Source organism: Mus caroli, chromosome 7, assembly GCF_900094665.2.
Source record: "Mus caroli chromosome 7, CAROLI_EIJ_v1.1, whole genome shotgun sequence".
NCBI classification, from domain to species: Eukaryota; Metazoa; Chordata; class Mammalia; order Rodentia; family Muridae; genus Mus; species Mus caroli.
Genome location: NC_034576.1, coordinates 26,558,816 through 26,580,910, shown reverse-complemented (window position 1 = coordinate 26,580,910; position 22,095 = coordinate 26,558,816). Strand labels below are relative to the sequence as shown.

At 50.8% G+C, this 22,095-nt stretch overlaps 1 protein-coding gene across 2 annotated transcripts in view; it reads left to right on the top strand.

Annotated features, from left to right (window-relative positions):
- The window catches only part of Ltbp4 (latent transforming growth factor beta binding protein 4), a 32,433-nt gene extending 10,634 nt beyond the window's left edge, over positions 1-21,799 (top strand). Inside the window, exons 10-30 of one of the 2 annotated variants that reach the window (XM_021166465.1) lie at positions 299-430; positions 514-639; positions 1,323-1,448; positions 1,859-2,101; positions 2,725-2,850; positions 2,938-3,057; positions 3,866-3,994; positions 4,201-4,326; positions 4,711-4,833; positions 4,958-5,089; positions 7,291-7,422; positions 7,512-7,637; positions 12,568-12,714; positions 16,158-16,424; positions 16,703-16,774; positions 17,518-17,646; positions 17,860-18,006; positions 19,036-19,188; positions 20,006-20,386; positions 20,753-20,905; positions 21,389-21,799. In XM_021166465.1, the coding sequence (XP_021022124.1) occupies positions 299-430; positions 514-639; positions 1,323-1,448; positions 1,859-2,101; positions 2,725-2,850; positions 2,938-3,057; positions 3,866-3,994; positions 4,201-4,326; positions 4,711-4,833; positions 4,958-5,089; positions 7,291-7,422; positions 7,512-7,637; positions 12,568-12,714; positions 16,158-16,424; positions 16,703-16,774; positions 17,518-17,646; positions 17,860-18,006; positions 19,036-19,188; positions 20,006-20,386; positions 20,753-20,905; positions 21,389-21,543 (3,245 nt within the window). In that variant the 3' untranslated portion in view covers positions 21,544-21,799. The remainder of the gene's footprint in view (positions 1-298; positions 431-513; positions 640-1,322; positions 1,449-1,858; positions 2,102-2,724; positions 2,851-2,937; positions 3,058-3,865; positions 3,995-4,200; positions 4,327-4,710; positions 4,834-4,957; positions 5,090-7,290; positions 7,423-7,511; positions 7,638-12,567; positions 12,715-16,157; positions 16,425-16,702; positions 16,775-17,517; positions 17,647-17,859; positions 18,007-19,035; positions 19,189-20,005; positions 20,387-20,752; positions 20,906-21,388) is intronic. The other variant, XM_029479805.1, reaches the window with a different exon arrangement.
- The last annotated feature ends 296 nt before the right edge of the window (positions 21,800-22,095 follow it).

Genomic DNA, 22,095 nt, shown 5'->3' with positions numbered 1-22,095 from the left:
TTTGGGTAGCCGTTCCCTTAGTTACTAGAGTCATGCGCTGCTAAAGAAGCAAACAGTTACATCCCGAGGCACCAGTTCTAAAATGGGCATCATGGAGGTCTCAGGAAAACACGTCTGAAGTATGGGGTATGTGAGTGTCTTTGAGGGTGGATTCAGGCAGAGTTGATGAGGCTCTCTCAGAGTAAACACGATCTCCAAGATTAGACGTGGGGAGGGGACACTCACGAAGGTATCTTAGAGGGATGTTCTACAGTGTTCAGTTCAGTCTTGTGGGAACGTGGCTGACTGGCTCCTCTAGGTCCCTCTTCCAGCATATGTCAGCGAAATCCCCAGGTTTGTGGTCCTGGACGCTGCGTTCCTCGGCCAAGCGGCTACACTTGTGCGTGCGACCCAGGTTTCCGGCTCGGCCCCCAGGGCACTCGCTGCATTGGTAAGCTGGGCAGAGGGGATTTCGCGGAGTCAGGTCCCCTGCCTGGCCAGCACGTACGTAACTAGCTTGCTCTGTGCCCCCAGACATAGATGAATGTCGCCGCGTCCCTACACCCTGTGCTCCTGGGCGTTGCGAGAATACACCAGGCAGCTTTCGCTGCGTGTGCGGCACGGGCTTCCAAGCAGGCCCGCGGGCTGCAGAGTGCCTGGGTGAGAATCCCGCTCCTCTAGGCCCCAGGCTCCACTCCTGCTTGAGTCTTTTCTCTGCAGAACCGCTCACGCTGGCTGGCTCCTTTGCCTCCCCACGCGGTCCAGCTCCATCACAACACCATGTCCTGCCCTGGCCAACATCAGCTAGGCTCCACCCCTGCTCTGCACCTAACCTTGCCCTTCCTTTCCCTATGGCCTAGCTTTTGCCCTAGCTCTGCTCTCACAAGCTCTGCTCTCACTAGCTCCGCCCTCCCTATCCTGGACTAGCTCCCGCCCCCAGGCCCCGTCTGAGTTCTACAATTTCTGCAGTTAATCTGACAGCGACCCCTGACTCCACTCCAGCTCTCACCTCAAACTACCCTTTCCTTCTCTGGCTCCGACTCTGTCTTCCTTTTCTTCCTTTGATCCACAAAGATTCCTTTTCCGCCCTTGCTCTTGCCCAGGTCCTGCCCTCCCCAAATTTGCTCCCTCCCACAATCTTACTCTCAGCTTGGATTCGATCTCCGCCTTTGCTTTAAGCCTACCGGCCCTAGCTCCGCCTATTTCTTTGGTTCCACCCTAGAGTAGCTCTTGTCCTAGCTTCGCCCCGCCCTCGTCCTGCCTCCGGCCACTGCTCCCCTGGCCGCTTGTCCCTCAGGGACTCAGTGTCTGCCCCAGTCCTAGCCTCTGGATTCTGCTCACAGATGTGGACGAGTGCCGCCGCGTGCCGCCGCCGTGTGACCGCGGGCGCTGCGAGAACACGCCAGGCAGTTTCCTATGTGTGTGTCCCGCCGGGTACCAGGCAGCACCTCACGGAGCCAGCTGCCAGGGTGAGGGACTGGGAGGGGACAGAAAGAAAGAGGGTGTAAGGGGAATGGTTGATAGCTAGCAGTAGGGTTGGAGAAGCTGAGAAATGGGACAAAGAACGGTCTGGGGACATAGACAGGATCTGAGAGCCACATGTAGTGACCTGGATCGGCTGGAGAAGCCAAGGGATGCAGAACAGAAGGGCTGGATCGTGAAGAATGGAAAAACAGATGGAGAAGGGATGGAGATGTGAGTAGTTGGGAAGGGAGGCTGAATTATGGAAGACAATGTAGCCCAATGTGTGGGGACCCAAGAGGCAGAAACCCAGGAACCACCAGAGTCAGAATGAAGTCAGAATGTAGCATGGTGTGTGTATATGGGGGGGGGGGGTTGAATCACACCGGACACCCCAGGATTTGCTTGCTCCATGCAGATGTGGATGAATGCACCCAGAGCCCAGGCCTCTGTGGTCGCGGGGTCTGCGAAAACCTGCCCGGCTCTTTCCGCTGTGTTTGCCCGGCTGGCTTCCGGGGTTCGGCGTGTGAAGAAGATGTGGATGAATGTGCCCAGCAGCCTCCGCCTTGCGGGCCAGGCCGCTGCGACAACACCGCGGGTTCATTCCACTGTGCCTGCCCAGCTGGCTTCCGATCCCGAGGACCAGGGGCCCCCTGCCAAGGTGAGGGTGCTGGACCCAAGCCTGCAGCACTATGCTAGCTGGGGAGATGGAGAGAGAAATGACTTGGGAGTAGAGGCCTTAGGATGGGCTCTGTGACAGAGGCTGGGTGAGCAGAATATTGACAAACCTGGGAAGGTCTAGCTGAATTCTGTCTTCTTTTTCCAACTGAGGGTGGACCTCTCCCTCACACAGTGGCCTTTAACTAATGATCCCCCCACCTCTGCTTCTTGAGTGCTAGTATTAAGGGTGTCCATCTAGAATCCATGCCTGCCCCTCCTCCCACTTAAACTTAAAAAAGAAACATTTATTTGTTTGTACAGGGGGGTGGATAGGGGACTGTGGGTGGGCCCGTGCCACTGTGCGAGTGTGTAGGTCAGAGGACAACTTACTGGAACCAATCCACTCCTTCCACCATGTGGGTCCCAGGGATCAAACTCTGGCCATTAGGCTTCATGCAGGTGCCTGAGGCAGGAAGACTGGTGTGAATTTAAGGCCAGCCTGGGCTACCATGTGAGATCTTGTCTCAAATAAACAAAAGCTGGAGCATTGGGGTAGGTAGGTGGGGATGGCAGTGGGGAGGGGCTCAGGCCTATCCTTCAGCTTGATTGGCCTCTTCTATCCAGATGTGGATGAATGTGCCCGGAGCCCCTCGCCTTGTGCCTATGGCCGCTGTGAGAACACGGAAGGCAGCTTCAAGTGTGTCTGCCCAACAGGCTTCCAACCCAACGCTGCGGGCTCCGAGTGCGAGGGTGAGGCCGGGGAGGGAGGGAGGAGTGTGGATGGGTGAGGAGGCCTGGGGCCACTTCCTCAAGACTACTGTCTCCCCCACTTCTCAGATGTGGATGAGTGTGAGAACCGCTTGGCGTGTCCAGGGCAGGAGTGTGTGAACTCACCAGGCTCCTTCCAGTGCCGGGCCTGCCCTGTTGGGCACCACCTGCACCGTGGCAGATGTACTGGTGAGATCAGGCCTCGCTGGGACCTGGGACCTTAACCCTGAATCTTAACCCTGATCACAGAGATTTTGACCCTTGATCTGATCCATGACCCTGACTTGACCCATAATTTGGGACCTGGACCTGAGTCCCTTTACATGAACCAGGACTCCTAAGTTTGACTCTTGTTTCATGCTCACCAGACCTGAAGCCCCTGACTTGACCACATTCCTAACCAGGGGTGACTCCTCCTTACTCTGTAACCTAGGACCATGTGATTCGGCTGGAGCATTTTAGAGCTAGCCATGACCGTTCCTGATAACCACCGACCTTGACTCTCAGCAAAAATACATTTCTGCACCCTCACTGTTTCCTGGCCCATGACCCTAAATTCTATTGTGCCATTTTATCTTAGCCAAAACAAAACAAGAAACACCTACCATTCTGACCAGTTTTGTTCTGGTTCACCATCCATCTGCCTCCCTTCTCAAAAATCTCCCCCCTGGAATTTGGTTGGGTGCATGACCCTTGACCCCAGCACTCCCCCCTGACGTCAGTCTGTAACCTCTTACTCCAGCTGACTTGGACACATTCGTTGAGTAGAGTCATAGTATCTCAACCCATCCCTTACCCTACCCAGTTTCTGATCCCCAGTGCCAACCTAGAGTCTCTTTCCCTGATGCCAGGAACCCTGGTAGAGATCAGATACCCAGATCCACAGAACTTCTTAATCCTGGAGTACTCTGTCCCTTGTTTAAGACCCCTTCCAATCATTCCCACCAACGCTTTTGCTCCAGTGAATCCCTTCTGAGCCCCTAACCCACTCTTACAGATATGGATGAATGCAGTTCGGGCATCCCTTGTGGTCTCCATGGCCAGTGCACAAATACTAAAGGCTCCTTCCACTGCAGCTGCTCGACAGGTTACCGAGCGCCACCTGGTCAACCTGGGCCTTGTGCAGGTAAGCTAGCTAACCAGCAGGAGAGACTGGGAGTAGTGCCTGGATTCTTGAGCACAGCCCATTAGAGATGTAAAATGGACTAAGAAAGATTTTCAGAGAAACATAGTCTTCAAGGTTGTAACTTGGGTGTTGGGGCTACAACATTATGGGTAGGGCTTACTTGGGGGCGGGACCAACAGCACAATCCTGACTCTTGCGTACCTTAGACATAAATGAGTGTCTGGAAGGCGACTTCTGCTTCCCCCACGGAGAGTGCCTCAACACTGATGGCTCCTTTACCTGTACCTGTGCCCCTGGCTACCGGCCTGGACCTCGTGAAGCATCTTGTCTGGGTCAGTCCCCAGGCCGTACCTGAGCGTGGAAAGAGTGGGCTTTCAGCAAGGGAAAGAGGGCAGAAAAGGAACTCTGGATCTTTGAGGGTTTGGGGAATCTACATGGATCACTGAGGGGTAGCTTTTTTGAGGCCTGGAGGCGGCAATCATAGAGGAATTGGATGTGTCAGGAAGTTGGAAGCTGACAGCTGGATAGTGATTGACAGGGGCCTCCGACTGGAGGCGGGGCTTGCAAGCAAAGGTGGGGCCTGAAACAGATTGGGTGAGGTCTTCCTTTGAGGCTTTGGGACTTGGAGGGTTGGGATGGGGGAACTGAAGGGGTGTGGCCTGGGATATTAAGCAGAGGAGGAGGTGGGCCTGGGTTTCGGATGCCCTGTCCTGCAGACGTGGACGAGTGCAGCGAAGAGGATCTTTGCCAGAGCGGCATCTGTACCAACACTGATGGCTCCTTCGAGTGCATCTGTCCTCCTGGACACCGCGCTGGCCCTGACCTTGCCTCCTGCCTTGGTGAGAGGCCTCCTCCCCCACCCCTTTTCTTATTTACCCTCTCCTCCCCTTCTCCCTCCTGAGCCTCCTACTCCCTCTTTGTCTCACCTATTTCCTTCATATGACCTCCCTGCCTGGTCCTCAGACATTGACGAGTGTCGTGAACGGGGACCTGCCCTGTGCGGGTCTCAGCGCTGTGAAAATTCTCCTGGTTCCTACCGCTGTGTGCGGGACTGCGATCCAGGTTACCACCCCGGCCCTGAAGGCACCTGTGATGGTAAGACAGATCCCCTAAAACCTGTGACAGGATGTGGGTCCTGGGAATCAGGAGAGAGATGCTCTATCTCCAAAACCTGGAAGGAGAGGTCCCATGGCTAACACTTTCCGTCCTCCCCTCAGTGTTTCCTGGGGGAAATTAGCCCCTGCTTATGCACATGTTTTCTTATGTGCAAGGGAGCTTTCTTATCAGGAATCAGGGCAAGCTAGAAGCCCTCCCCTTAACTGAACCATTTTAATATATTTAGAGGGATGGGGTGCAGGATGAATCAGTATTTTCTGTAACCCATGAAACAAAACTATTATGGGCTGCATTTCCCTCAGGAAAATCTCACTTCCTAAGAACTTAATCATTAATTATAAAAAGTTCAAAAAGCAGCTGCTGGTGCCAGACATCGAGGGCACAGCAAAGAAGGACCAAACAAAACCCCTGCCCTCCCTGAGCTAATATGGTGTGTGTGTGTGGGGGGGGGGTTCATTCCACAGATAACTGTGAGACCCTTTCTGTATGTAAGGCACTGTGATATCTGCCAGGCATGCCTGCTGGTGTGAGGTTTGCATTGAAGGATGGTCACTGTCGGTCTGCACACTGATGATTTTTTAGATAAAATGTCAGGTTGTTGCTTTGTTGAGCAGTGTCTTGCTATGTGCTCCAGGCTGACCTTCAACTTGTTTGTTTGTTTGTTTGTTTTGTTTTGAGATAGCCTCTTCCTTTCCCCATCCTCCCTCCCTCTCTCCTTCCGTGTGTGTGTGTGTGTGTGTGTGTGTGTGTGTGTGTGTGTGTGTGTGTGTGTGTGTAGGCCTGGCTGGCTTGAAATTCACTACTGTAGGACACTCTTGCCTGGAACTTAGAGCAATCTTCCTGCTGCAGCCTTCCTGGTGCTGAATTCTAGCCAAACACCTGTCTCTGACTCCCAAGTGCTGAATTCCAAGCAGGTGCCACCAGGCCCAGCTTAAAGTTCCGATTTAATGAAGATGGTATGAGGCTGAGTATGTCCCTCATTTGGTAGGGTCCTGCCTCAAATGGACGATGCCCTGGGTTAGACACTGGATAAATGCATAAACTGGGTGCTGTCCTGTAGTTCTAGCATTTGGGTGGTGGAGGCTAAAGGATCGGAAGTTTAGGGCCACACCTGGCTGCATAGCAAGCATGAGGCCAGCCTAAGCTACATGAGACCCTAAATTTAAAAAAAATGCTAACTTTAAAAGGAGAATAACGGGGACTGAAGAGATGGCTCAGCAGTTAAGAGCACTGACTGCTCTTCCAGAGGTCCTGAGTTCAATCCCCAGTGACCACATGGTGGCTCACAACCATCTGTAATGGGATCTGATGCCCTCTTCTGGTATGCATGAAGAGAGCAACAGTGTACTCACATACATACATACATACATACATACATACATACATACATACATACAATAAAGGAGAATAATAGGTGCAGTAGCATCTGTTTCTACAACCCAGTAATTGGGGGGTGGAGACAAGTGGAGGGTTTAAGGTTATCCTCAGCTACATGGGATTCAAGGTCAGCCTGGTCTACACGACATCCTATCTCTAAAACAAAACAAAATTAAAAATTGAAGAAAAATAAACTGGGCATGGAGGCTTATGGCTTTAGTTTCATATCTCCAGAGGCAGAGGCAGGCAGATCTCTTGAGTTTGAAGCTAGCCTGGTCTACAGAGTGAGTTCCAGGTCAGGCAGAGCTATACAGTCTCAAAGAAGGAGGAGGAGGAAGAGGAGGAGGAGGAAGAGGAGGAGGAGGAAATAGAAGAAAACAGGGAGTCAGGAGGACAGGAATGGGTGGAAATGATGTAAATACAGTAGTGTGAAATTCTCAACAACAACAGAAAGAGCAAGAACAAGAAGAAAAATAAACGAGCAGATGTGTCAGGAGGTTCGGACAAGGATGTTGCTCAAGGAGGCTGAGTAAGAGGGCTAGACTTTGATATATCTGTGAATGAGGAGAAGGGGCTATGCAATACACAGAGTTGTGGAGACATATTTAGCAGAGAGAACCATGATAGCAAAGACCCTGAGGTGGGACCCTGTTTGAGAAACGGCCTGAAGGACTTAAGAGTGACTAGACTCATGTAATACTAACCAGGCCCAGGGACTTCTCAATCTTAGCGACAGGAAGTGGCATTAGCATACCCCCACCCTAATCTCAGGTCTTTGAGACCCAGTCCCCACTCTGTTGCAGACATTGATGAGTGCCGAGAATACGGCTCTGCGATTTGTGGTGCCCAGCGCTGTGAGAACACCCCGGGCTCCTACCGCTGCACACCAGCCTGTGACCCTGGCTATCAGCCTACACCAGGGGGCGGGTGCCAGGGTGAGTGTTCACGGAGTAGTAGAGAGGATGTGGAGCGGGTGAGAGGGTTAGACATGACCCTTATTGAGACGGCCTGCTGGTGTTTGCAGATGTAGATGAATGCCGGAACCGGTCTTTCTGCGGCGCCCATGCTATGTGCCAGAATCTGCCTGGGTCCTTCCAGTGCGTCTGTGACCAAGGCTACGAAGGGGCACGGGACGGACGTCACTGCGTGGGTAAGGAACCAGAAAAGAATAGGCTAGTCCACTGTCCTGGAGAAACAGAAGTTCTAGCGGTGGACATAGCCAGTTAAAACGAGCCTGTAGAGCCAGGCATGGTAGCTCGCTTCTGTAATGCCAACATTTGGGAGGCAGAAACAAGACGATCGTTATGAGTTTGAGGCCAGCCTGAGCTACACAGCAAGTTCTAGGCTAGCCTAGGTGACAGAGTATGACTCCCTCCCCCCAATCTATTAGTTTTTGCTTTTTTGTTTTGGTTTAGGTTAAATTTTATTCATTTTATTTTATGGGTGTCCTTTTACATATATTTATGGGTACCATGTTTGTGTCTGGTGCGAATGAAGGTTAAAAGGGGGCATTGGAATTGGAGTTACATAGACTGATGTGAGCCGCCACGTGGGTGCTGAGCATTGAACAGTGGGTCATCTGCAAGATGTGCAGGAAGTGCTCTGAATCACTGAGCCATCTCTCCAGACCCTCACTTAGTTTTGTTTGTTTGTTTGTTTGTTTGTTTGTTTTGTTTCTGAGACAGGGTTTCTCTGTGTAGCCCTGGCTGTCCTAGGACTCACTCTGTAGACCAGGCTGACCTCAAATTCAGGGATCTGCCGTCCTCTGCCTCCAAAGTGCTGGGATTAAAGGCGTGCATCACCACTGTCCAGCTTAAGTTTTGTGTGTGTGTGTGTGTGTGTGTGTGTTAATTTTTTTTCTCTTAGTGAAACTACATCCCAATCCCTTTTAATTTGTTATTTGACTGTTTTCTTCAGGGGGATGGGTCTTGTGCCTTAACCTCACTGTGTAGACATGAATGGCTTCAATTTTGTATCCTCCTGCCTCCACTTCTGAAGTGCTGAGATAACATGTGTGTGTCATCACACCCATCTCCAGCCCAAATTTTACATTTTATTTTTACAAATAGAGACCCTAGATTACTGAGGCTGGCCTTGAACCCCCTATGAAGTCTGAAACTCCTGCCTCAACCTCCCTAGTAACTAGGAGAACAGCTCTAGACCACCATATCTGACAGAAATCTCTACACACAGCAAATAGAGAAACTTGGGGGCTGCACCCCTCCAGCCCATGCTGCAGATGTATGGGCACCCCCACATCACTACTACAGTCACCATGGTTACTATTTTAGTATCCTGACCCCCTTCGTTTGCCAACCCATGAATGCGATTAGGCACTAGGACAGATTTGTGGGTTTTTGAATGGTTGTTTTGAAAAAAGGAACCTCATTTTAGCACTGGCTGGCTCTGACGTCACAGCCTAGACCAGGCTGCCCTTCAGCTTCAGTGATCCTCCTGCCTTTGTCTCCTGAGTGTTGGTGTTACTGTCCAGAGCCAGCCTATATTCTGCACACCATTAATTAGAGTTTGCTATGTCTTTACAGGTATTTTAATTAGAGGCCCAGAGGGCAGAGAATAACCTGCTCTTTTCTTCCACCATGTGGGTCCCTGGGGATCAAACTCGGGTCATTAGGCTTGGCAGCAATATACCTTCCTTGTCGTCTCACAACTGCAAACACAGACTTTATTGTTTATCTGTTTTTGGCGAGAAGGAGGGGAAGTAAGGGTTGAGACGGGTTCTTACTATGCAGCCCAGAGTGGCCTTAACAATTCTCAATGGATTTACTTGTTTTTGTTCTTGATTTGTTTGTTCTCTCTCTCCCTCCCTCTCTTCCTATTTCTCTTTCTTCCTCTCCTCTCCTTCCCTCTCTCCCTCTCATCCCCCCCTTTCCTCTCTCTCCCTCTCCCCCCTCTCCTTTTCTTGCAATAGTAAGGATGGAACCTGGGGTCTCTGCATGCTAGTTAAGCCTTCTACCACTGAGCCTCATCGCCAGCAGCCTTTATTCCTGAGAAGAGAGTGGAAGGGATGGAGGAGGGAGGGATGGAGGAGGAAGGGATGGAGGAGTAGATCAGCAGTGATAGCATGGGCTGCTATCCTAGAGGACCTGTGTTTGATTCCTAGCACCCATGTCAGGAGGCTCTGAGGGATCTGTCACCTCTGGCCTCTGAGGCTACCTGCACTCATATACACATACCCAGACAAAGATACATGCATTTGTACTTGATTTAAAAATAATATATATCTGGGTGGTGGTGACACACATCTTTAATCCCAGCACTCCACAGGCAGAGGCAGGTGGATCTATGAGTTCGAGGCCAGCCTGGTCTACAGAGTGAGTTCCAGGACAGCCAGGGCTACACAGAGAAACCCTGTCTTGGGGAGGGGATGTATATATTTACTTATGTTGTGTGTATGTTTTTCCCCTCCAATGTTTGCGTTGTATATGTGTGCCGTGCCTGATGGCTTTGAAGGAAGGGGTGTCAGATCCCTTGGAAATGGATTTATGATCTGTTGTGAGCTGCCAACTGGGTTCAGGGAATGAACCTGGGTCTTCAGAAGAACAAGTGCTTGCCAGGTGGCGGTGGCGCACGCCTTTAATCCCAGCACTTGGGAGGCAGAGGCAGGCGGATTTCTGAGTTCGAGGCCAGCCTGGTCTACAGAGTGAGTGCCAGGACAGCCAGGACCCTGTCTCGAAAGAAAAAAAACAAACAAAAAGAACAAGTGCTCTCAACCACAGAGTCCTTTCTCCCACCCCCAAATATGTTTGCATGTGTGTGAGTGTGAGTGTGAGTGTGAGTGTGTGTGTGAGTGTGTGTGTGAGTGTGTGTGAGTGTGAGTGTGTGTGTGAGTGTGAGTGTGAGTGTGTGTGTGAGTGTGAGTGTGTGTGTGAGTGTGTGTGAGTGTGAGTGTGTGTGTGAGTGTGTGTGTGAGTGTGAGTGTGTGTGTGTGTGTGTGAGTGTGTGTGTGAGTGTGTGTGTGAGTGTGAGTGTGAGTGTGTGTGTGTGTGTTGCTTTTTTGAGACAGGGCCTTACCGTGTACCTGTCTGGCCAGAAACTCACTATGTAGATCAGGCTAACTTCATACTCACAGAGATCCATCTGTCTCAGCATCATGAGTGCTGGGATTAAAGACTTGTGCCACTATGCCCAGCCAAATACTTATTTGTTTTAGTTTTCAAGACAGGATTGCTCTGAACAGCCCTGGTTGCCTCAGTCCCGGCTGTCCTGGAACTCACTCTGTAAACCAGGCTGGCCTCTAACTCAGCCTACTGAGTGCTGGGGTTAAAGGTGTGCACCACCACTGTCTGGCTAAAATACACATACTTTAAAACGCACTTGCTGCTCCTGAAGAGAACCAGGTTCAGTTCCCAGCACCCACAAAGTGACTCACAACTGTTTGTAACTGTTTCAAACTATATGGTGCCCTCTTCTGACCTCGGAGGGCACCAGACACTCATGTGATGTTCATACATTCATGCAGGCAGACACATAAAATAAAATTTAAAAACAAGACAGCTAAGAGGAATGGGAGGAGTTAAATGGCAGAGTCTGTGAGTGCAGATGTAAGTAGAGCCAAGAACCACAGCAAAGCTTTCTTCCTCTGCTGGGTTTGTTTCTAGGCAGTGACAGGTGGCCCTAGCTCTGGGCTCACAGCCTCAGACTGGCAGCTGTACAGCTAAGGAGGAGACCCAGAAAGCCTCAAGACTGGCTTTGATTGGCGTGAGATGAGGTCATTGCCTGCCTCTGACCCGCGGAATCGCAGTAACCTGATTCGTTCTGCCCCAGTGGAGACTTGGCTGTACCCTGGATGCATGCGGAGGACTTGGAGGCTCAGGGAATTCCCAAGAGAAAGTTAGGGTTTCTAACTAGAGGAGAAGTAGACAACAGGGTCTGAGCTGTTGAGAAATAGTGAGGCTGGGGATGGAGAGTCGGTTCAGCAGTTAAGAAGAGTGCTGGCTTCTCTTTCAGAGGAACTGGGTTTAATTCCCAGGATTCACATGGTGGCTCATATTCACCTATAATCCAGTTCCCGGGGCCCAGCGCTCTCTCCTGGTCTCCACTGGAACCATGTGCATGGCCCACATACAAACATGTAAACACACACTTAAGTACCTCTCTTAAAAATTTACATTACGAACCAGGTATAATGGTGCCTGTCTCTAATGCAAGGCCCTAGGTCACTGAAGCAGGGGGATTGCTACAAGTCTGAGGGCAGCCTAGACTATACAGAAAGTTCTGAGCCATCTTAGATTAAAGAGTAAAACTGTATTCTCTCTCTCCCTCCCTCCCTCCCTCCCTCCCTCCCTCCCTCCCTTTTCCTTTCTTTCTTTCTTTCTTTTGTGGGTGAGGGGGTTGGTTTGGTCTTTTTATTTTTTAACAAAACAATGACAACAGAAATCTGGCAGTGGGGGGCTGGCGAGATGGCTCAGAGGGTAAGAGCACTGACTGCTCTTCCAAAGGTCCTGAGTTCAAATCCCAGCAACCACATGATGGCTCACAACCATCCGTAATAAGATCTGACGCCCTCTCTGGTGTGTCTCAAGACAGCTACAGTGTACTTATGTATAATGATAAATAAAATCTTTTTTAAAAAAAAAAAAAAGAAAGAAAGCTGGCAGTGGGGGCTCAGACCTATAATCCTAATACTTGGAAGGCAGAAGCAGGAGGACTGCACAAGTTCAGAGCCAGCCTGGTCTACATGGTGAGCCAGGGCTACACAGTGAGAGCCTGCCTCAAAAGACATATGCCTATAGAGATATGTACCTATTGAGATATATAGAAATAGATATCCATTATATTTAAAGGTTTATTTTTGTTATATGTGTCTAGTGTTTATCTGTACCACATGCCTGCAGTGCCTGTTGGTGCCAGCAGGGGGCATCAGATCTCCAGGAACAGACATTACCGTTGTCAGCCAGTGGGTGCTGAGAATTAATCCAAGGTGTTCTGCAGGAGCAGCCAGGGCTCTTAACTGCTGAGCCATCTCTCCAGCCCCATCTATTACATTTGAAATCTTGGAGTTCACGAACTACAGAAGTTTTATAACATGGGCTCCCTCTCACCGTGTTTCCTAATCACAGATGTGAATGAGTGTGAGACACTACAGGGCGTGTGTGGCTCCGCGCTGTGTGAAAATGTTGAAGGCTCCTTCCTGTGTGTCTGCCCCACCAGCCCTGAGGAGTTCGATCCCATGACTGGACGCTGTGTCCCCCCACGGACTCCTGCAGGTAAGATTCATATGCCTATGTCTACTAAACAAAGGCCTGCTGGGCCTGTGGGAAGATTATGTGGCTCAACCATGTGTGCGTGTGTGTGTGTGTGTGTGTGTGTGTGCATACATGCATGTACCTGTTAATATGGACCATCAGTTAAATGCTATCACTTTATTTTAATTTTTTCCATATGTTGCTTTGAAGTTTTTAATTATTTATTTGAACTTTTAAAGGGGTTCCATAAGGTTTATTTTTCTATTTTTGTGTGTGGTGGGTGAGTGTGTGCTTGTCTGTGGGAGTGCCTCAGAAGGCCACATGGGTGTCCTAACTGATTCCTTTGCAAGAGCAACAGTTAGTGACCTTCATTGCTGAGCCATCTCTCCAGCCTTCATTTGTTAAACTTTTATTCTTGTATGATGCTATGATGTCATGTGATGTGTACATGTCTGTAGACATGGGATGTCCCACGATGTGCATGTAGAGGTCAGAGGACAGCTTTGTAGAGTTGGTTTTCTCCTTCCACCTTTCTGTGGGCTTCTGGGATTGAACTCCAGTTGGCAAGCTTCCATGACAAGTGTCTTTACCTGATAAGTTGGTGGTTCCTAGCTTTCCTAATGCTGTGGCCCTTAAATACAGTTCCTGATGCTGTCGTGACCCCAAACATAAAATTATATGTTGCAAAAAAAAATTATTACACTGTTATTTCATCGCTGTAATTTTGCTGTTATGAGTCATAATGTAAAATCTGCTATGCAATAGATCTGATATGTGACCCCCAAAAGGAGTCACAACCCCTAGATTGAGAACCACTGCAAGTTATTTTGCCAACTGGCTTTTTTGTTTATTTGTTTTGTTTGTTTTTTCTTTTTTTCAAATAGGTAGCCCGAGCTGGCCACACATTCTATGTAGCTGAAATGACTTTGAACATCTGATTCTCCTGCCTTTACTCTCTAAGTGCTGGGATCACAGTCTGGCTTATGCAGTGCTGAGAATCAGAGCCTAGGCTTTGTGCATGCCAGGCAAACACTCTGCCAACTGAACCACAGTCCCAACCCTAAATGCTATTGCTTTAAACAAATATACAAACACCCTTAGAACACACATGATGGATAGCATGGATAACACTACACTACACTGAGCTGCAGGCTCCAGCCTTTGACATGGACATTAGATTTATTCAAAAGAATTAGTTCCTGACTGGAAGTCTGCTAGATTCCTTCATCCAGCGTGTATACCTAGGCCAATCAACATATTCGGGCCCTTGCTGCACACTGGGGACACAGTAGTAAGCAGAGAGGCTTAACTTCTGACCTGCTGGTCTCAAACTCCAGTGGAGAGCTAAGCCAGGTGCCATAAGGTCTATGGCTGCTCAGAAGCCGAGGTGACACTGAAGGTTAAAGGCTACAAAGTGAGTTCAATGACAGTCTGGGCCATTTATTAAGGCCTTCCTTGTCTCAAGTCAAGAATAAAAGATGGCTCAGTATGTATAGTTCAGTGCCAGACTGCTTGTCTAGACACCACCAGTAAAAAGGCTCAGCAATGGAACAATTACCTAGAATCCCCCAGTGAGAGGCTGGGGTGTGGCTCAGTGGTAGAGCCCTTGCCTAGAATCCCCCAGTAAGGGGCTGGGGGCGTGGCTCAGTGGTAGAGCCCCTGCCTAGAATCCCCTAGGGAGGGGCTCGGGGCGTGGCTCAGTGGTAGAGCCCCTGCCTAGAATCCCCCAGTGAGGGGCTGGGGGCGTGGCTCAGTGGCAGAGCCCTTGCCTAGAATCCCCCAGGAAGAGGCTGGGAGCATGGCTCAATGGGAGGACACCTGCCTAGAATTCTCTAGTGAGGGGTTGGGAGGTGACACAGTGGTAAAGATCTTCCTTGGATATACACGGTCCTGTAATCAATCCCCAGCAGTTTAAAAAAAAAAAAATCTAATAAAGAGACAGAGATATCCCAGGCAATCCAGAGGAATCTGACTGACTGGGAAGATCCGAGACCAAAGAGAGCTGGAGGGGGAAAGGAGATACCCAGGCCATCCTGAGGCGAGGTTTTGGGGTGGAGGGAGGGTTCTGGAGGGGTCCGTGTCTGAACTAAGTAGGATGAACAGAAAAAAGTAGCTAAATGTGTGAGTCGGGCGTTGTGTAGTGGTGACCATCTGGCTATGTGAGGAGAACGGGTTTATTCTGGCTTATGGCTTGAGGGTGGAGTCCACCTATGGGGAATACACGGTTACAGGAGTGTGAGGCTATTGCTCACCGACTGGGGACCAGGAAGCAAGGATGGGAGAACTCAGTTGGTTTTTCCTCCTCCCCTTTTTATTCAGTTCCAAGTTCTATCCTATGGGGGGCTGCCGTGGGTCTTCCTGGAAGAGCCCTCACGGACACACCTACAAGGCGTGCCTCTAATGCCGCTCTGGGTACTTGCTTTAGGAGGTTGGATTTCTCCTCAGGGCACGGAGCACCATGGACCCGTTTCAATCCAGAAAGAGTTTGGAATCTCCCTAGGGATGCTGTGTGAAAGTGTTGAGTGAAAGTTTTGAAGCAGAGAGGACAAGGCTGGACCAAACCAGGGGTCTTGAGTGGGGAGGGGCAGTGTAACCTCAAGCTTTTACACATGTGCCCCTATTCCCAAAATAATAACTGAGACTTATTTATTTATGAATAAATGTCATAAGTGTTGGCTCATTCCTGCCAGCTTGTAACTCAATTATCCTGTTCAAACTAGTCTAAGTCTGCCATAAGGCTAGTTACCTCTCCTCGGTTTCATGTGTCTTTCTTCCTCAGAGACCTGGATGTATCCTCCCGCCTCTGTCTCCTAGAGTTCCAATCCCTCTATACTGGAACTCCCACCTTCTATTTCCTGCCTCTTGCTAATAGGCCATCAGCTTTTGATTGATAGGTGATGCTTCCACACAGTGCACAAGAGATTCTCTCTACAGGACAGTGAGTGGGAGAAACATCTAAGAGGCGGGCAAGCGTTGAGGCTGCCTGCCTGGCGGGGGAGGGGTTTGATCTAGTCTGGGACAAACTGGGTGTGAAGACCCAGAGGGTCACAGGGAAAGCACAGGAAATCACCTGTCCCCTTCTGTCCCATAGCTGAGGGGACACCAGGAAGTGGGAGAGTGTGAAGCAAAGGACAGGACACCAAAGTGATAGGAGAGGGCAAATAGCCAAAATGAAACTAGGCATGGTGGCTCACACCTGTAATCCCAGCACTTAGAGGATGAGGCAGGAGGATCTCTGAGTTTCTGCCATACTAGACTACTAAATAATATTGATTTTTAAAAATCAGTTTGAATCCTTGTGGTGGTGTATGCCTTTAATCCTAGCACTCGGGAGGCAGAGGCAGGTTGATCTCTGAGTTCAAGGTCTGCCTGGTCTACAGAGTGGGTTGCAGGACAGCCAGGACTACATGCTACACAAGGAAACCCTCTCTCAAAAACAAATATCTTGCCTTTTGTTTCTTCAGGCACGTTCCCCGGCTCCCAGTCCCAAGCACCCGGCAGCCCCAGTCTTCCAGTCAGGCCACCAGCCCCTCCCCCACCTCGAAGACCCAGCCCTCCCAGGCAGGGTCCCGTGAGCAGTGGACGTCGTGAGTGCTACTTTGACACAGCCGCTCCAGATGCGTGTGACAATATATTGGCCCGAAACGTGACGTGGCAGGAGTGCTGCTGTACTGTGGGAGAAGGCTGGGGCAGCGGCTGCCGCATCCAACAGTGCCCGGGCACTGAGACAGGTGGGCGTGGCCTGTGGGGGAGACAAGGGCTCAAGGGTGTAGGTAGATATGGGGATATGGAGCCTGGAAAGAGGATACGTTTAGACTAAGGATTGGGTTAGTGGTGCTGCCAGGACAGAGTGAGCCATCAGCCACCAAGCTGGCAATCAGTGGGCATGAAGCTGAGAAGTGGGTGCTGACAGGCATGGGCTTTAGCACCTGGTAGGGGGCTACAGCCAGTGAGCTCAGGCAGGGACTGGGGCTTGAGTTTCTGAGTTCATCTTTCCTTCTATGTACAGCTGAATACCAGTCATTGTGTCCTCACGGCCGGGGCTACCTGGTGCCCAGTGGAGACCTGAGTGCCCGGAGAGGTAAGTCCAGACTTCAACCCCACCTATCCTCAGCCCCTAGGCCAAGCTCTGTCTCACCCTGCCTGTGTTTCTTCCTGCTTGCTTGCTTGCTTTCTCATTTGTTAGCTTATTTTTGAGGAGTGTATCTCACTAGTAGTCCAGACCAGCCTCAAACTTGTAAGCCACTCAATTTCTTGCTCCTGTCTTTCTTTTTTTTCTTCCTTCCTTTTCCCTTTTTTTTTTTTTTTTTTTTTTTTTTTTTTTTTTTTTTTTTTTCAAGACAGGATTTCCTTATGTAGCCCTGGTTGTCCTGGAACTCACTCCGTAGACCAGGCTGGCCTTGAACTCAGAGATCTACCTGACTCTGCCTTCCAAGTGCTGAGATCCACGATGTGTGCCAGTACCACCTGCTATACCTTTCTTTTCTCTCCTCTTTTTTACTTTGTGTTTTTGGCTACAGAGTCAAGTAGCCCAGGCTTGCCAAGAATTAGCCAGGCAGCGGAAGCTAACCTTGAGCTCCTGCTCTCCTATTTCCACCGCTTGATTGCTGGGATTTCATGCATGCTCCGACATACCTGGCTCCCTTTTCTGTCTCTCACTTTATTCTTAAGATCTCGTCATCCTGCCTTTGGTTCCAGTTTTCCGTGCCCCAACTTGCGGGTACCATTGCGCTCTTCCTCTCTTGTGACTGGCTATCCCACACTACCTGTTTTCTTCAAATCAAACCCACCCCTGCCCTCACCTCCCTCCACCTTTTCCTGCAGATGTGGACGAATGCCAACTCTTCCAGGACCAGGTGTGCAAGAGCGGAGTGTGTGTGAACACGGCCCCAGGCTACTCTTGCTATTGCAGCAACGGGTTCTACTATCACGCACACAGGCTGGAGTGCGTTGGTATGAGCCCCACCTTCCCCACCCCCAACTCTGGCCGGGCCAGTCCCCCCTCCAGCACCCCACCCCACCCCCGCCCCAAGTAGGAATGTAGCCAACCCAGCAGGAAGTCTAGACTCTATCCATCACTCTGTGAGCTGAGGAAATGTGAACGGGGGAGTTCATCCTGGTAACTGCCTCCCCCGCAACCCCGCCCTTCCTCCCATACTTTCCTAGATAATGACGAATGTGCGGACGAGGAGCCTGCTTGTGAAGGTGGCCGCTGCGTCAACACGGTGGGCTCTTACCACTGTACCTGCGAGCCCCCACTGGTGCTGGACGGCTCCCGGCGACGCTGCGTCTCCAACGAGAGCCAGAGCCTGGGTAACCCCGCCCACGGTCCCGCCCAGCCCCACCCCCCTCTCCCAGCCTGTAGATCTCTAGGCTTAGCTTCTTCCTTACAAATCTTCAAGGCCCCTAACACCTGGATGGGGCTCAGAATCTGACTTTTTGCTTGACACAGTGAACTCATAAAGGACACGCCTACTTCTGCCTCCAGGGCTCTGGGATTAAATCTCTGAGCCACAATGTCTGGCCCAAACAGTTTTATTCTTCGCTCCCCCCCCCGCCCCCCATTTTGTAGTACAGGCTGGCTTGGAACTCACAGAAATTCTCCTGCCTCAGCCTTCTAATGGCTGGGATTACAGGTGTGAGATTACAGGGGTTACCACTCTTTTTGAGGTAACCTGGCCTGGAGGTTAAAGGTGAAAGTCTTAATGTCCATATTTCACTTTCTTGCCCTGTATCATCTCTAGGGCCCTAGGTTCTTCTTTTTTACATGCATATTCTCACTATGTAGCCCAGGCTAGCCTAAACTCACTTGAACTCTTGCCTCAGCCTCTCAATTACTGGGATATCCAGCCTGGTCTACCACACCCCCTCTTTTGGTTTTTCTTCTCTCCTCTTCTTTCTTCTTTGTCTTTCTCTCCCTCCCATTCTCAGCCTATCTACCTATCTTAAATCTCCTTCTCTCAAATTAATCCATGTGTCTCCCTTCTTTGCTTTGGGCCCCCAAATCTCTTTACCCATTTTCACTTCCTACACACACACACACACACACACACACACACACACACACACACAAAGTCCCTAAACTTGGAGACTTCATTTAAACACACCTGTGATCCTAGCTACACAAGAGATGAATGAAGGAGGACTACAAGTTTGGGGCCAGCCTGACACCCACCCCCACCCCCAAAGCAAAACAAAACAAAAACAAAAAACAAAAACCCTAAACTAATACCCAGGGAAGAGAATCAACTACCCTGGTATTTCACAGAACCCTGGGGAGACTGGAGTTGGGCCTGTGAGAGAGGGCCCGGGTGCCCTGATACATCCTGTCATTGCCTATAGATGACAATCTAGGAGTATGCTGGCAGGAAGTGGGACCTGATCTCGTCTGCAGTCGCCCACGACTAGACCGGCAGGCCACCTACACCGAGTGCTGCTGTCTCTATGGTGAAGCCTGGGGTATGGACTGCGCTCTCTGTCCTGCCCAGGACTCAGGTACTGTACAGCTCTACACGGCCCCCAGAGGACCTCTTGGCATCCTTACATGTGTTGCAACCTCTCCCAAAATCTTGATCACAATTCTACAGACTAAGTGTCAGCAGCTGAAATCTCAAGGCCAGAATCAGCTGCATCCGTAGCCCCAGCCCCATCAGCTCTGAGGTCTCCCATCTTAATTAAATTCTTGGTTTCTGGACCCACCATACACAACCTGTGAGACACTCCATTTCAAGCCCTGGGCCCTTAGATCCAACAGCAGTTGCCCACGCGCACTAGCCTGTCCTGCAGACTCTCTGGTAGTAGCTCCTACAGCTGCCAACAGGCATTACCTTGGGCCCTCTCCACACCAGTACCAAGACTCCAACACAGCCCCAAAGATCTCTGGTCCCTCCTTTTAGCTCTGTATGAACGAGAGCCCAAAACCCCAGTCTTGATTCCCCCCAGATCCCAGAGATTCAAGCTGCTTCCAGGCACCTTTGACCCCTTAAGTTCCAGTGTTCAGCCAGCCACAACACGTCTTTGTCTCATTTCTTCAGGTTCCCAGCCCTCGCTCCCATGGGGCTCCCAAACTCTATTACCTTAGACTGATCCTTAGCTGCAGCCTGAAGACCCTGGATCCTACTATCTCAATCTCAGAATCAGTCTGGAATTGTCAGTTGTGCTTGCACATGCCCAGATCTTCCCTTTCCAGCTCTGCCCCCTCTCCCTCCCTCCCCCAAAACTGTTAGTTAGCACACCAGTCTCTTCTGTTGCCCAGAGACCAGTCCATGAGTGGTGGGTTCTGATTGTGGTGTGCCTTGGCTCCTGTTTGCAGATGACTTTGAAGCCCTTTGCAATGTGCTGCGCCCACCTGCCTATGGCCCGCCGCGCCCTGGTGGCTTTGGACTTCCCTATGAATATGGCCCAGATATAGGCCCACCCTATCAGAGTCTCCCCTATGGGCCAGATCTGTACCCACCGCCAGTGCTACCTTACGACCCCTACCCACCCCCACCTGGACCCTTTGCTCGCCGGGAGGCCCCTTATGGCGCCCCGCCCTTCGACATGCCGGACTTTGAGGATGATGGTGGTCCCTATGGCGAGCCTGAGACTCCTGACCCACCTAGCCGAGGCACTGGTTGGCCTTATCGGTCCAGAGACACCCGTGGCTCCTTCCCAGAGCCTGAGGAATCCTCTGAGCGTGGAAGCTATACAGGTGAGCAGTTAGTTCGGCCAGAGAAACCAAACAGATGGACAAAAACAAAAACAAAACACACACACAAGATGGGAGATGCCGAGAGAAAAGGTAGAAGGTAATACAGGGTCACAAATATACAAGAGCACCTGGAAAGCAGGAGTGTTGGTGACTCATGTCGGTAATCCCAGCACTTAGGAGGCAAAGGTTGGAGGGGTACTACAAGTTTGAGGCCAGCCCTTACCACAGCGCCCCCTGCAGTCTAGGGATGGGAAAGACAGGTTAGGATGAGAACGACCCAGCCTGGGAAGCCAGGGACAAAGGCGGAAAGAGACAAAGACACCTAGGCAGAGCTTTCCAGTCTCAGGGTACCTGTGTTCTCTGCAGGAGCCTTGTCTGAGCCCTATGAGGGCCTAGAGGCCGAAGAGTGTGGTATCCTGGACGGCTGCCCTCACGGCCGCTGTGTGCGCGTTCCAGAAGGCTTCACCTGCGATTGTTTCGATGGCTACCGCCTGGACATCACCCGCATGTCCTGCGTCGGTGAGGAAGGGGAGGAGAGAGAAGGGTGAAATAAAAGCAAGTTTGACCAGATGGTGATCAGGAACCTCCAAGAAAGAACCGCATCACAGACAGGGGCCAGGCTACCTGAGAGGCTCTTGACTGAACAAAATGGGGTCAGAGAACCAATAAAGCCGAGCTCCCGTTAAGTGGCAGAGGAGGGTCTGGGAATATGAAAGGAATCCTGTAGATGTTATTTGTGTTGGTGGTGAAACCCAGGGCTTGTTGCATGCTAGGTGAGTGGTCTACCACTGTGCCACGCCTCCAGTCCCTCCATCTTGCAAGCCAAGGTATAGAGACGATATGCCACCGGCTTAGGCTCACACAGCCAGGAGGTAGCAAGTGATATATTACAAGCCACAGGAAAGGCCCCACATCCATGGTCCTCTACCTTAAAAGACTGGGGAAATGGCCTGATTCCTGGACATGAGTAACAGTCTCTCTACCTACCCCCTCCTCCCACAGACGTCAACGAGTGTGATGAGGCAGAGGCAACCTCCCCACTCTGCGTCAATGCGCGCTGTGTCAACACTGACGGCTCCTTCCGCTGTATCTGTCGTCCAGGATTTGCTCCCACGCATCAGCCACATCACTGTGCGCCTGCTCGACCCCGGGCCTGAGCAGGGGCGCCAAATCTCCCACTATACCTGAGCACCCGGAGCTTCCAGAGCACGCCTGCCTCCCTCTAGTCTGCATGTGTGCAAGGATGTCAGACAGTCTCGACTTAGGATGGACAGACACAGAGGGGTGCCTTCTATGGTGCCAGCCTGTCATGCCCAGTCCCTCCCACCAGTGCCCTGGGCCTGTCCTGGATCCCCTGACACATTTCTTGCCCTTTTATACAATTTTCAATTAAAACACCTATTTTGTACTTTCGGCCTCTGCCTGCCTTTTTCTTTTTCTCAAAAGCTGGCTCCACTGTGTGCTGAGTCACTCCTCGGAACGCGCCATTCCTGCCGCCAAGACTGAGACTGACTTTCCATGACTCTCACTGAGTCTAGCTTTGTCCCTCTTGGCCTCCGGTCTCAGTTTCTTTCTCTTCCCCGTTTCACCGTCTTTCTCTCTGGCCATTCTCCTCCTGTCTTTCTGTCTTGTATCTTGTCTTCTTTAGTTTCCTCTGGTCGTCCTAATCTTTAAAGCAATTATGCTTCAGAGTTGTTGAGGTTTTCTGT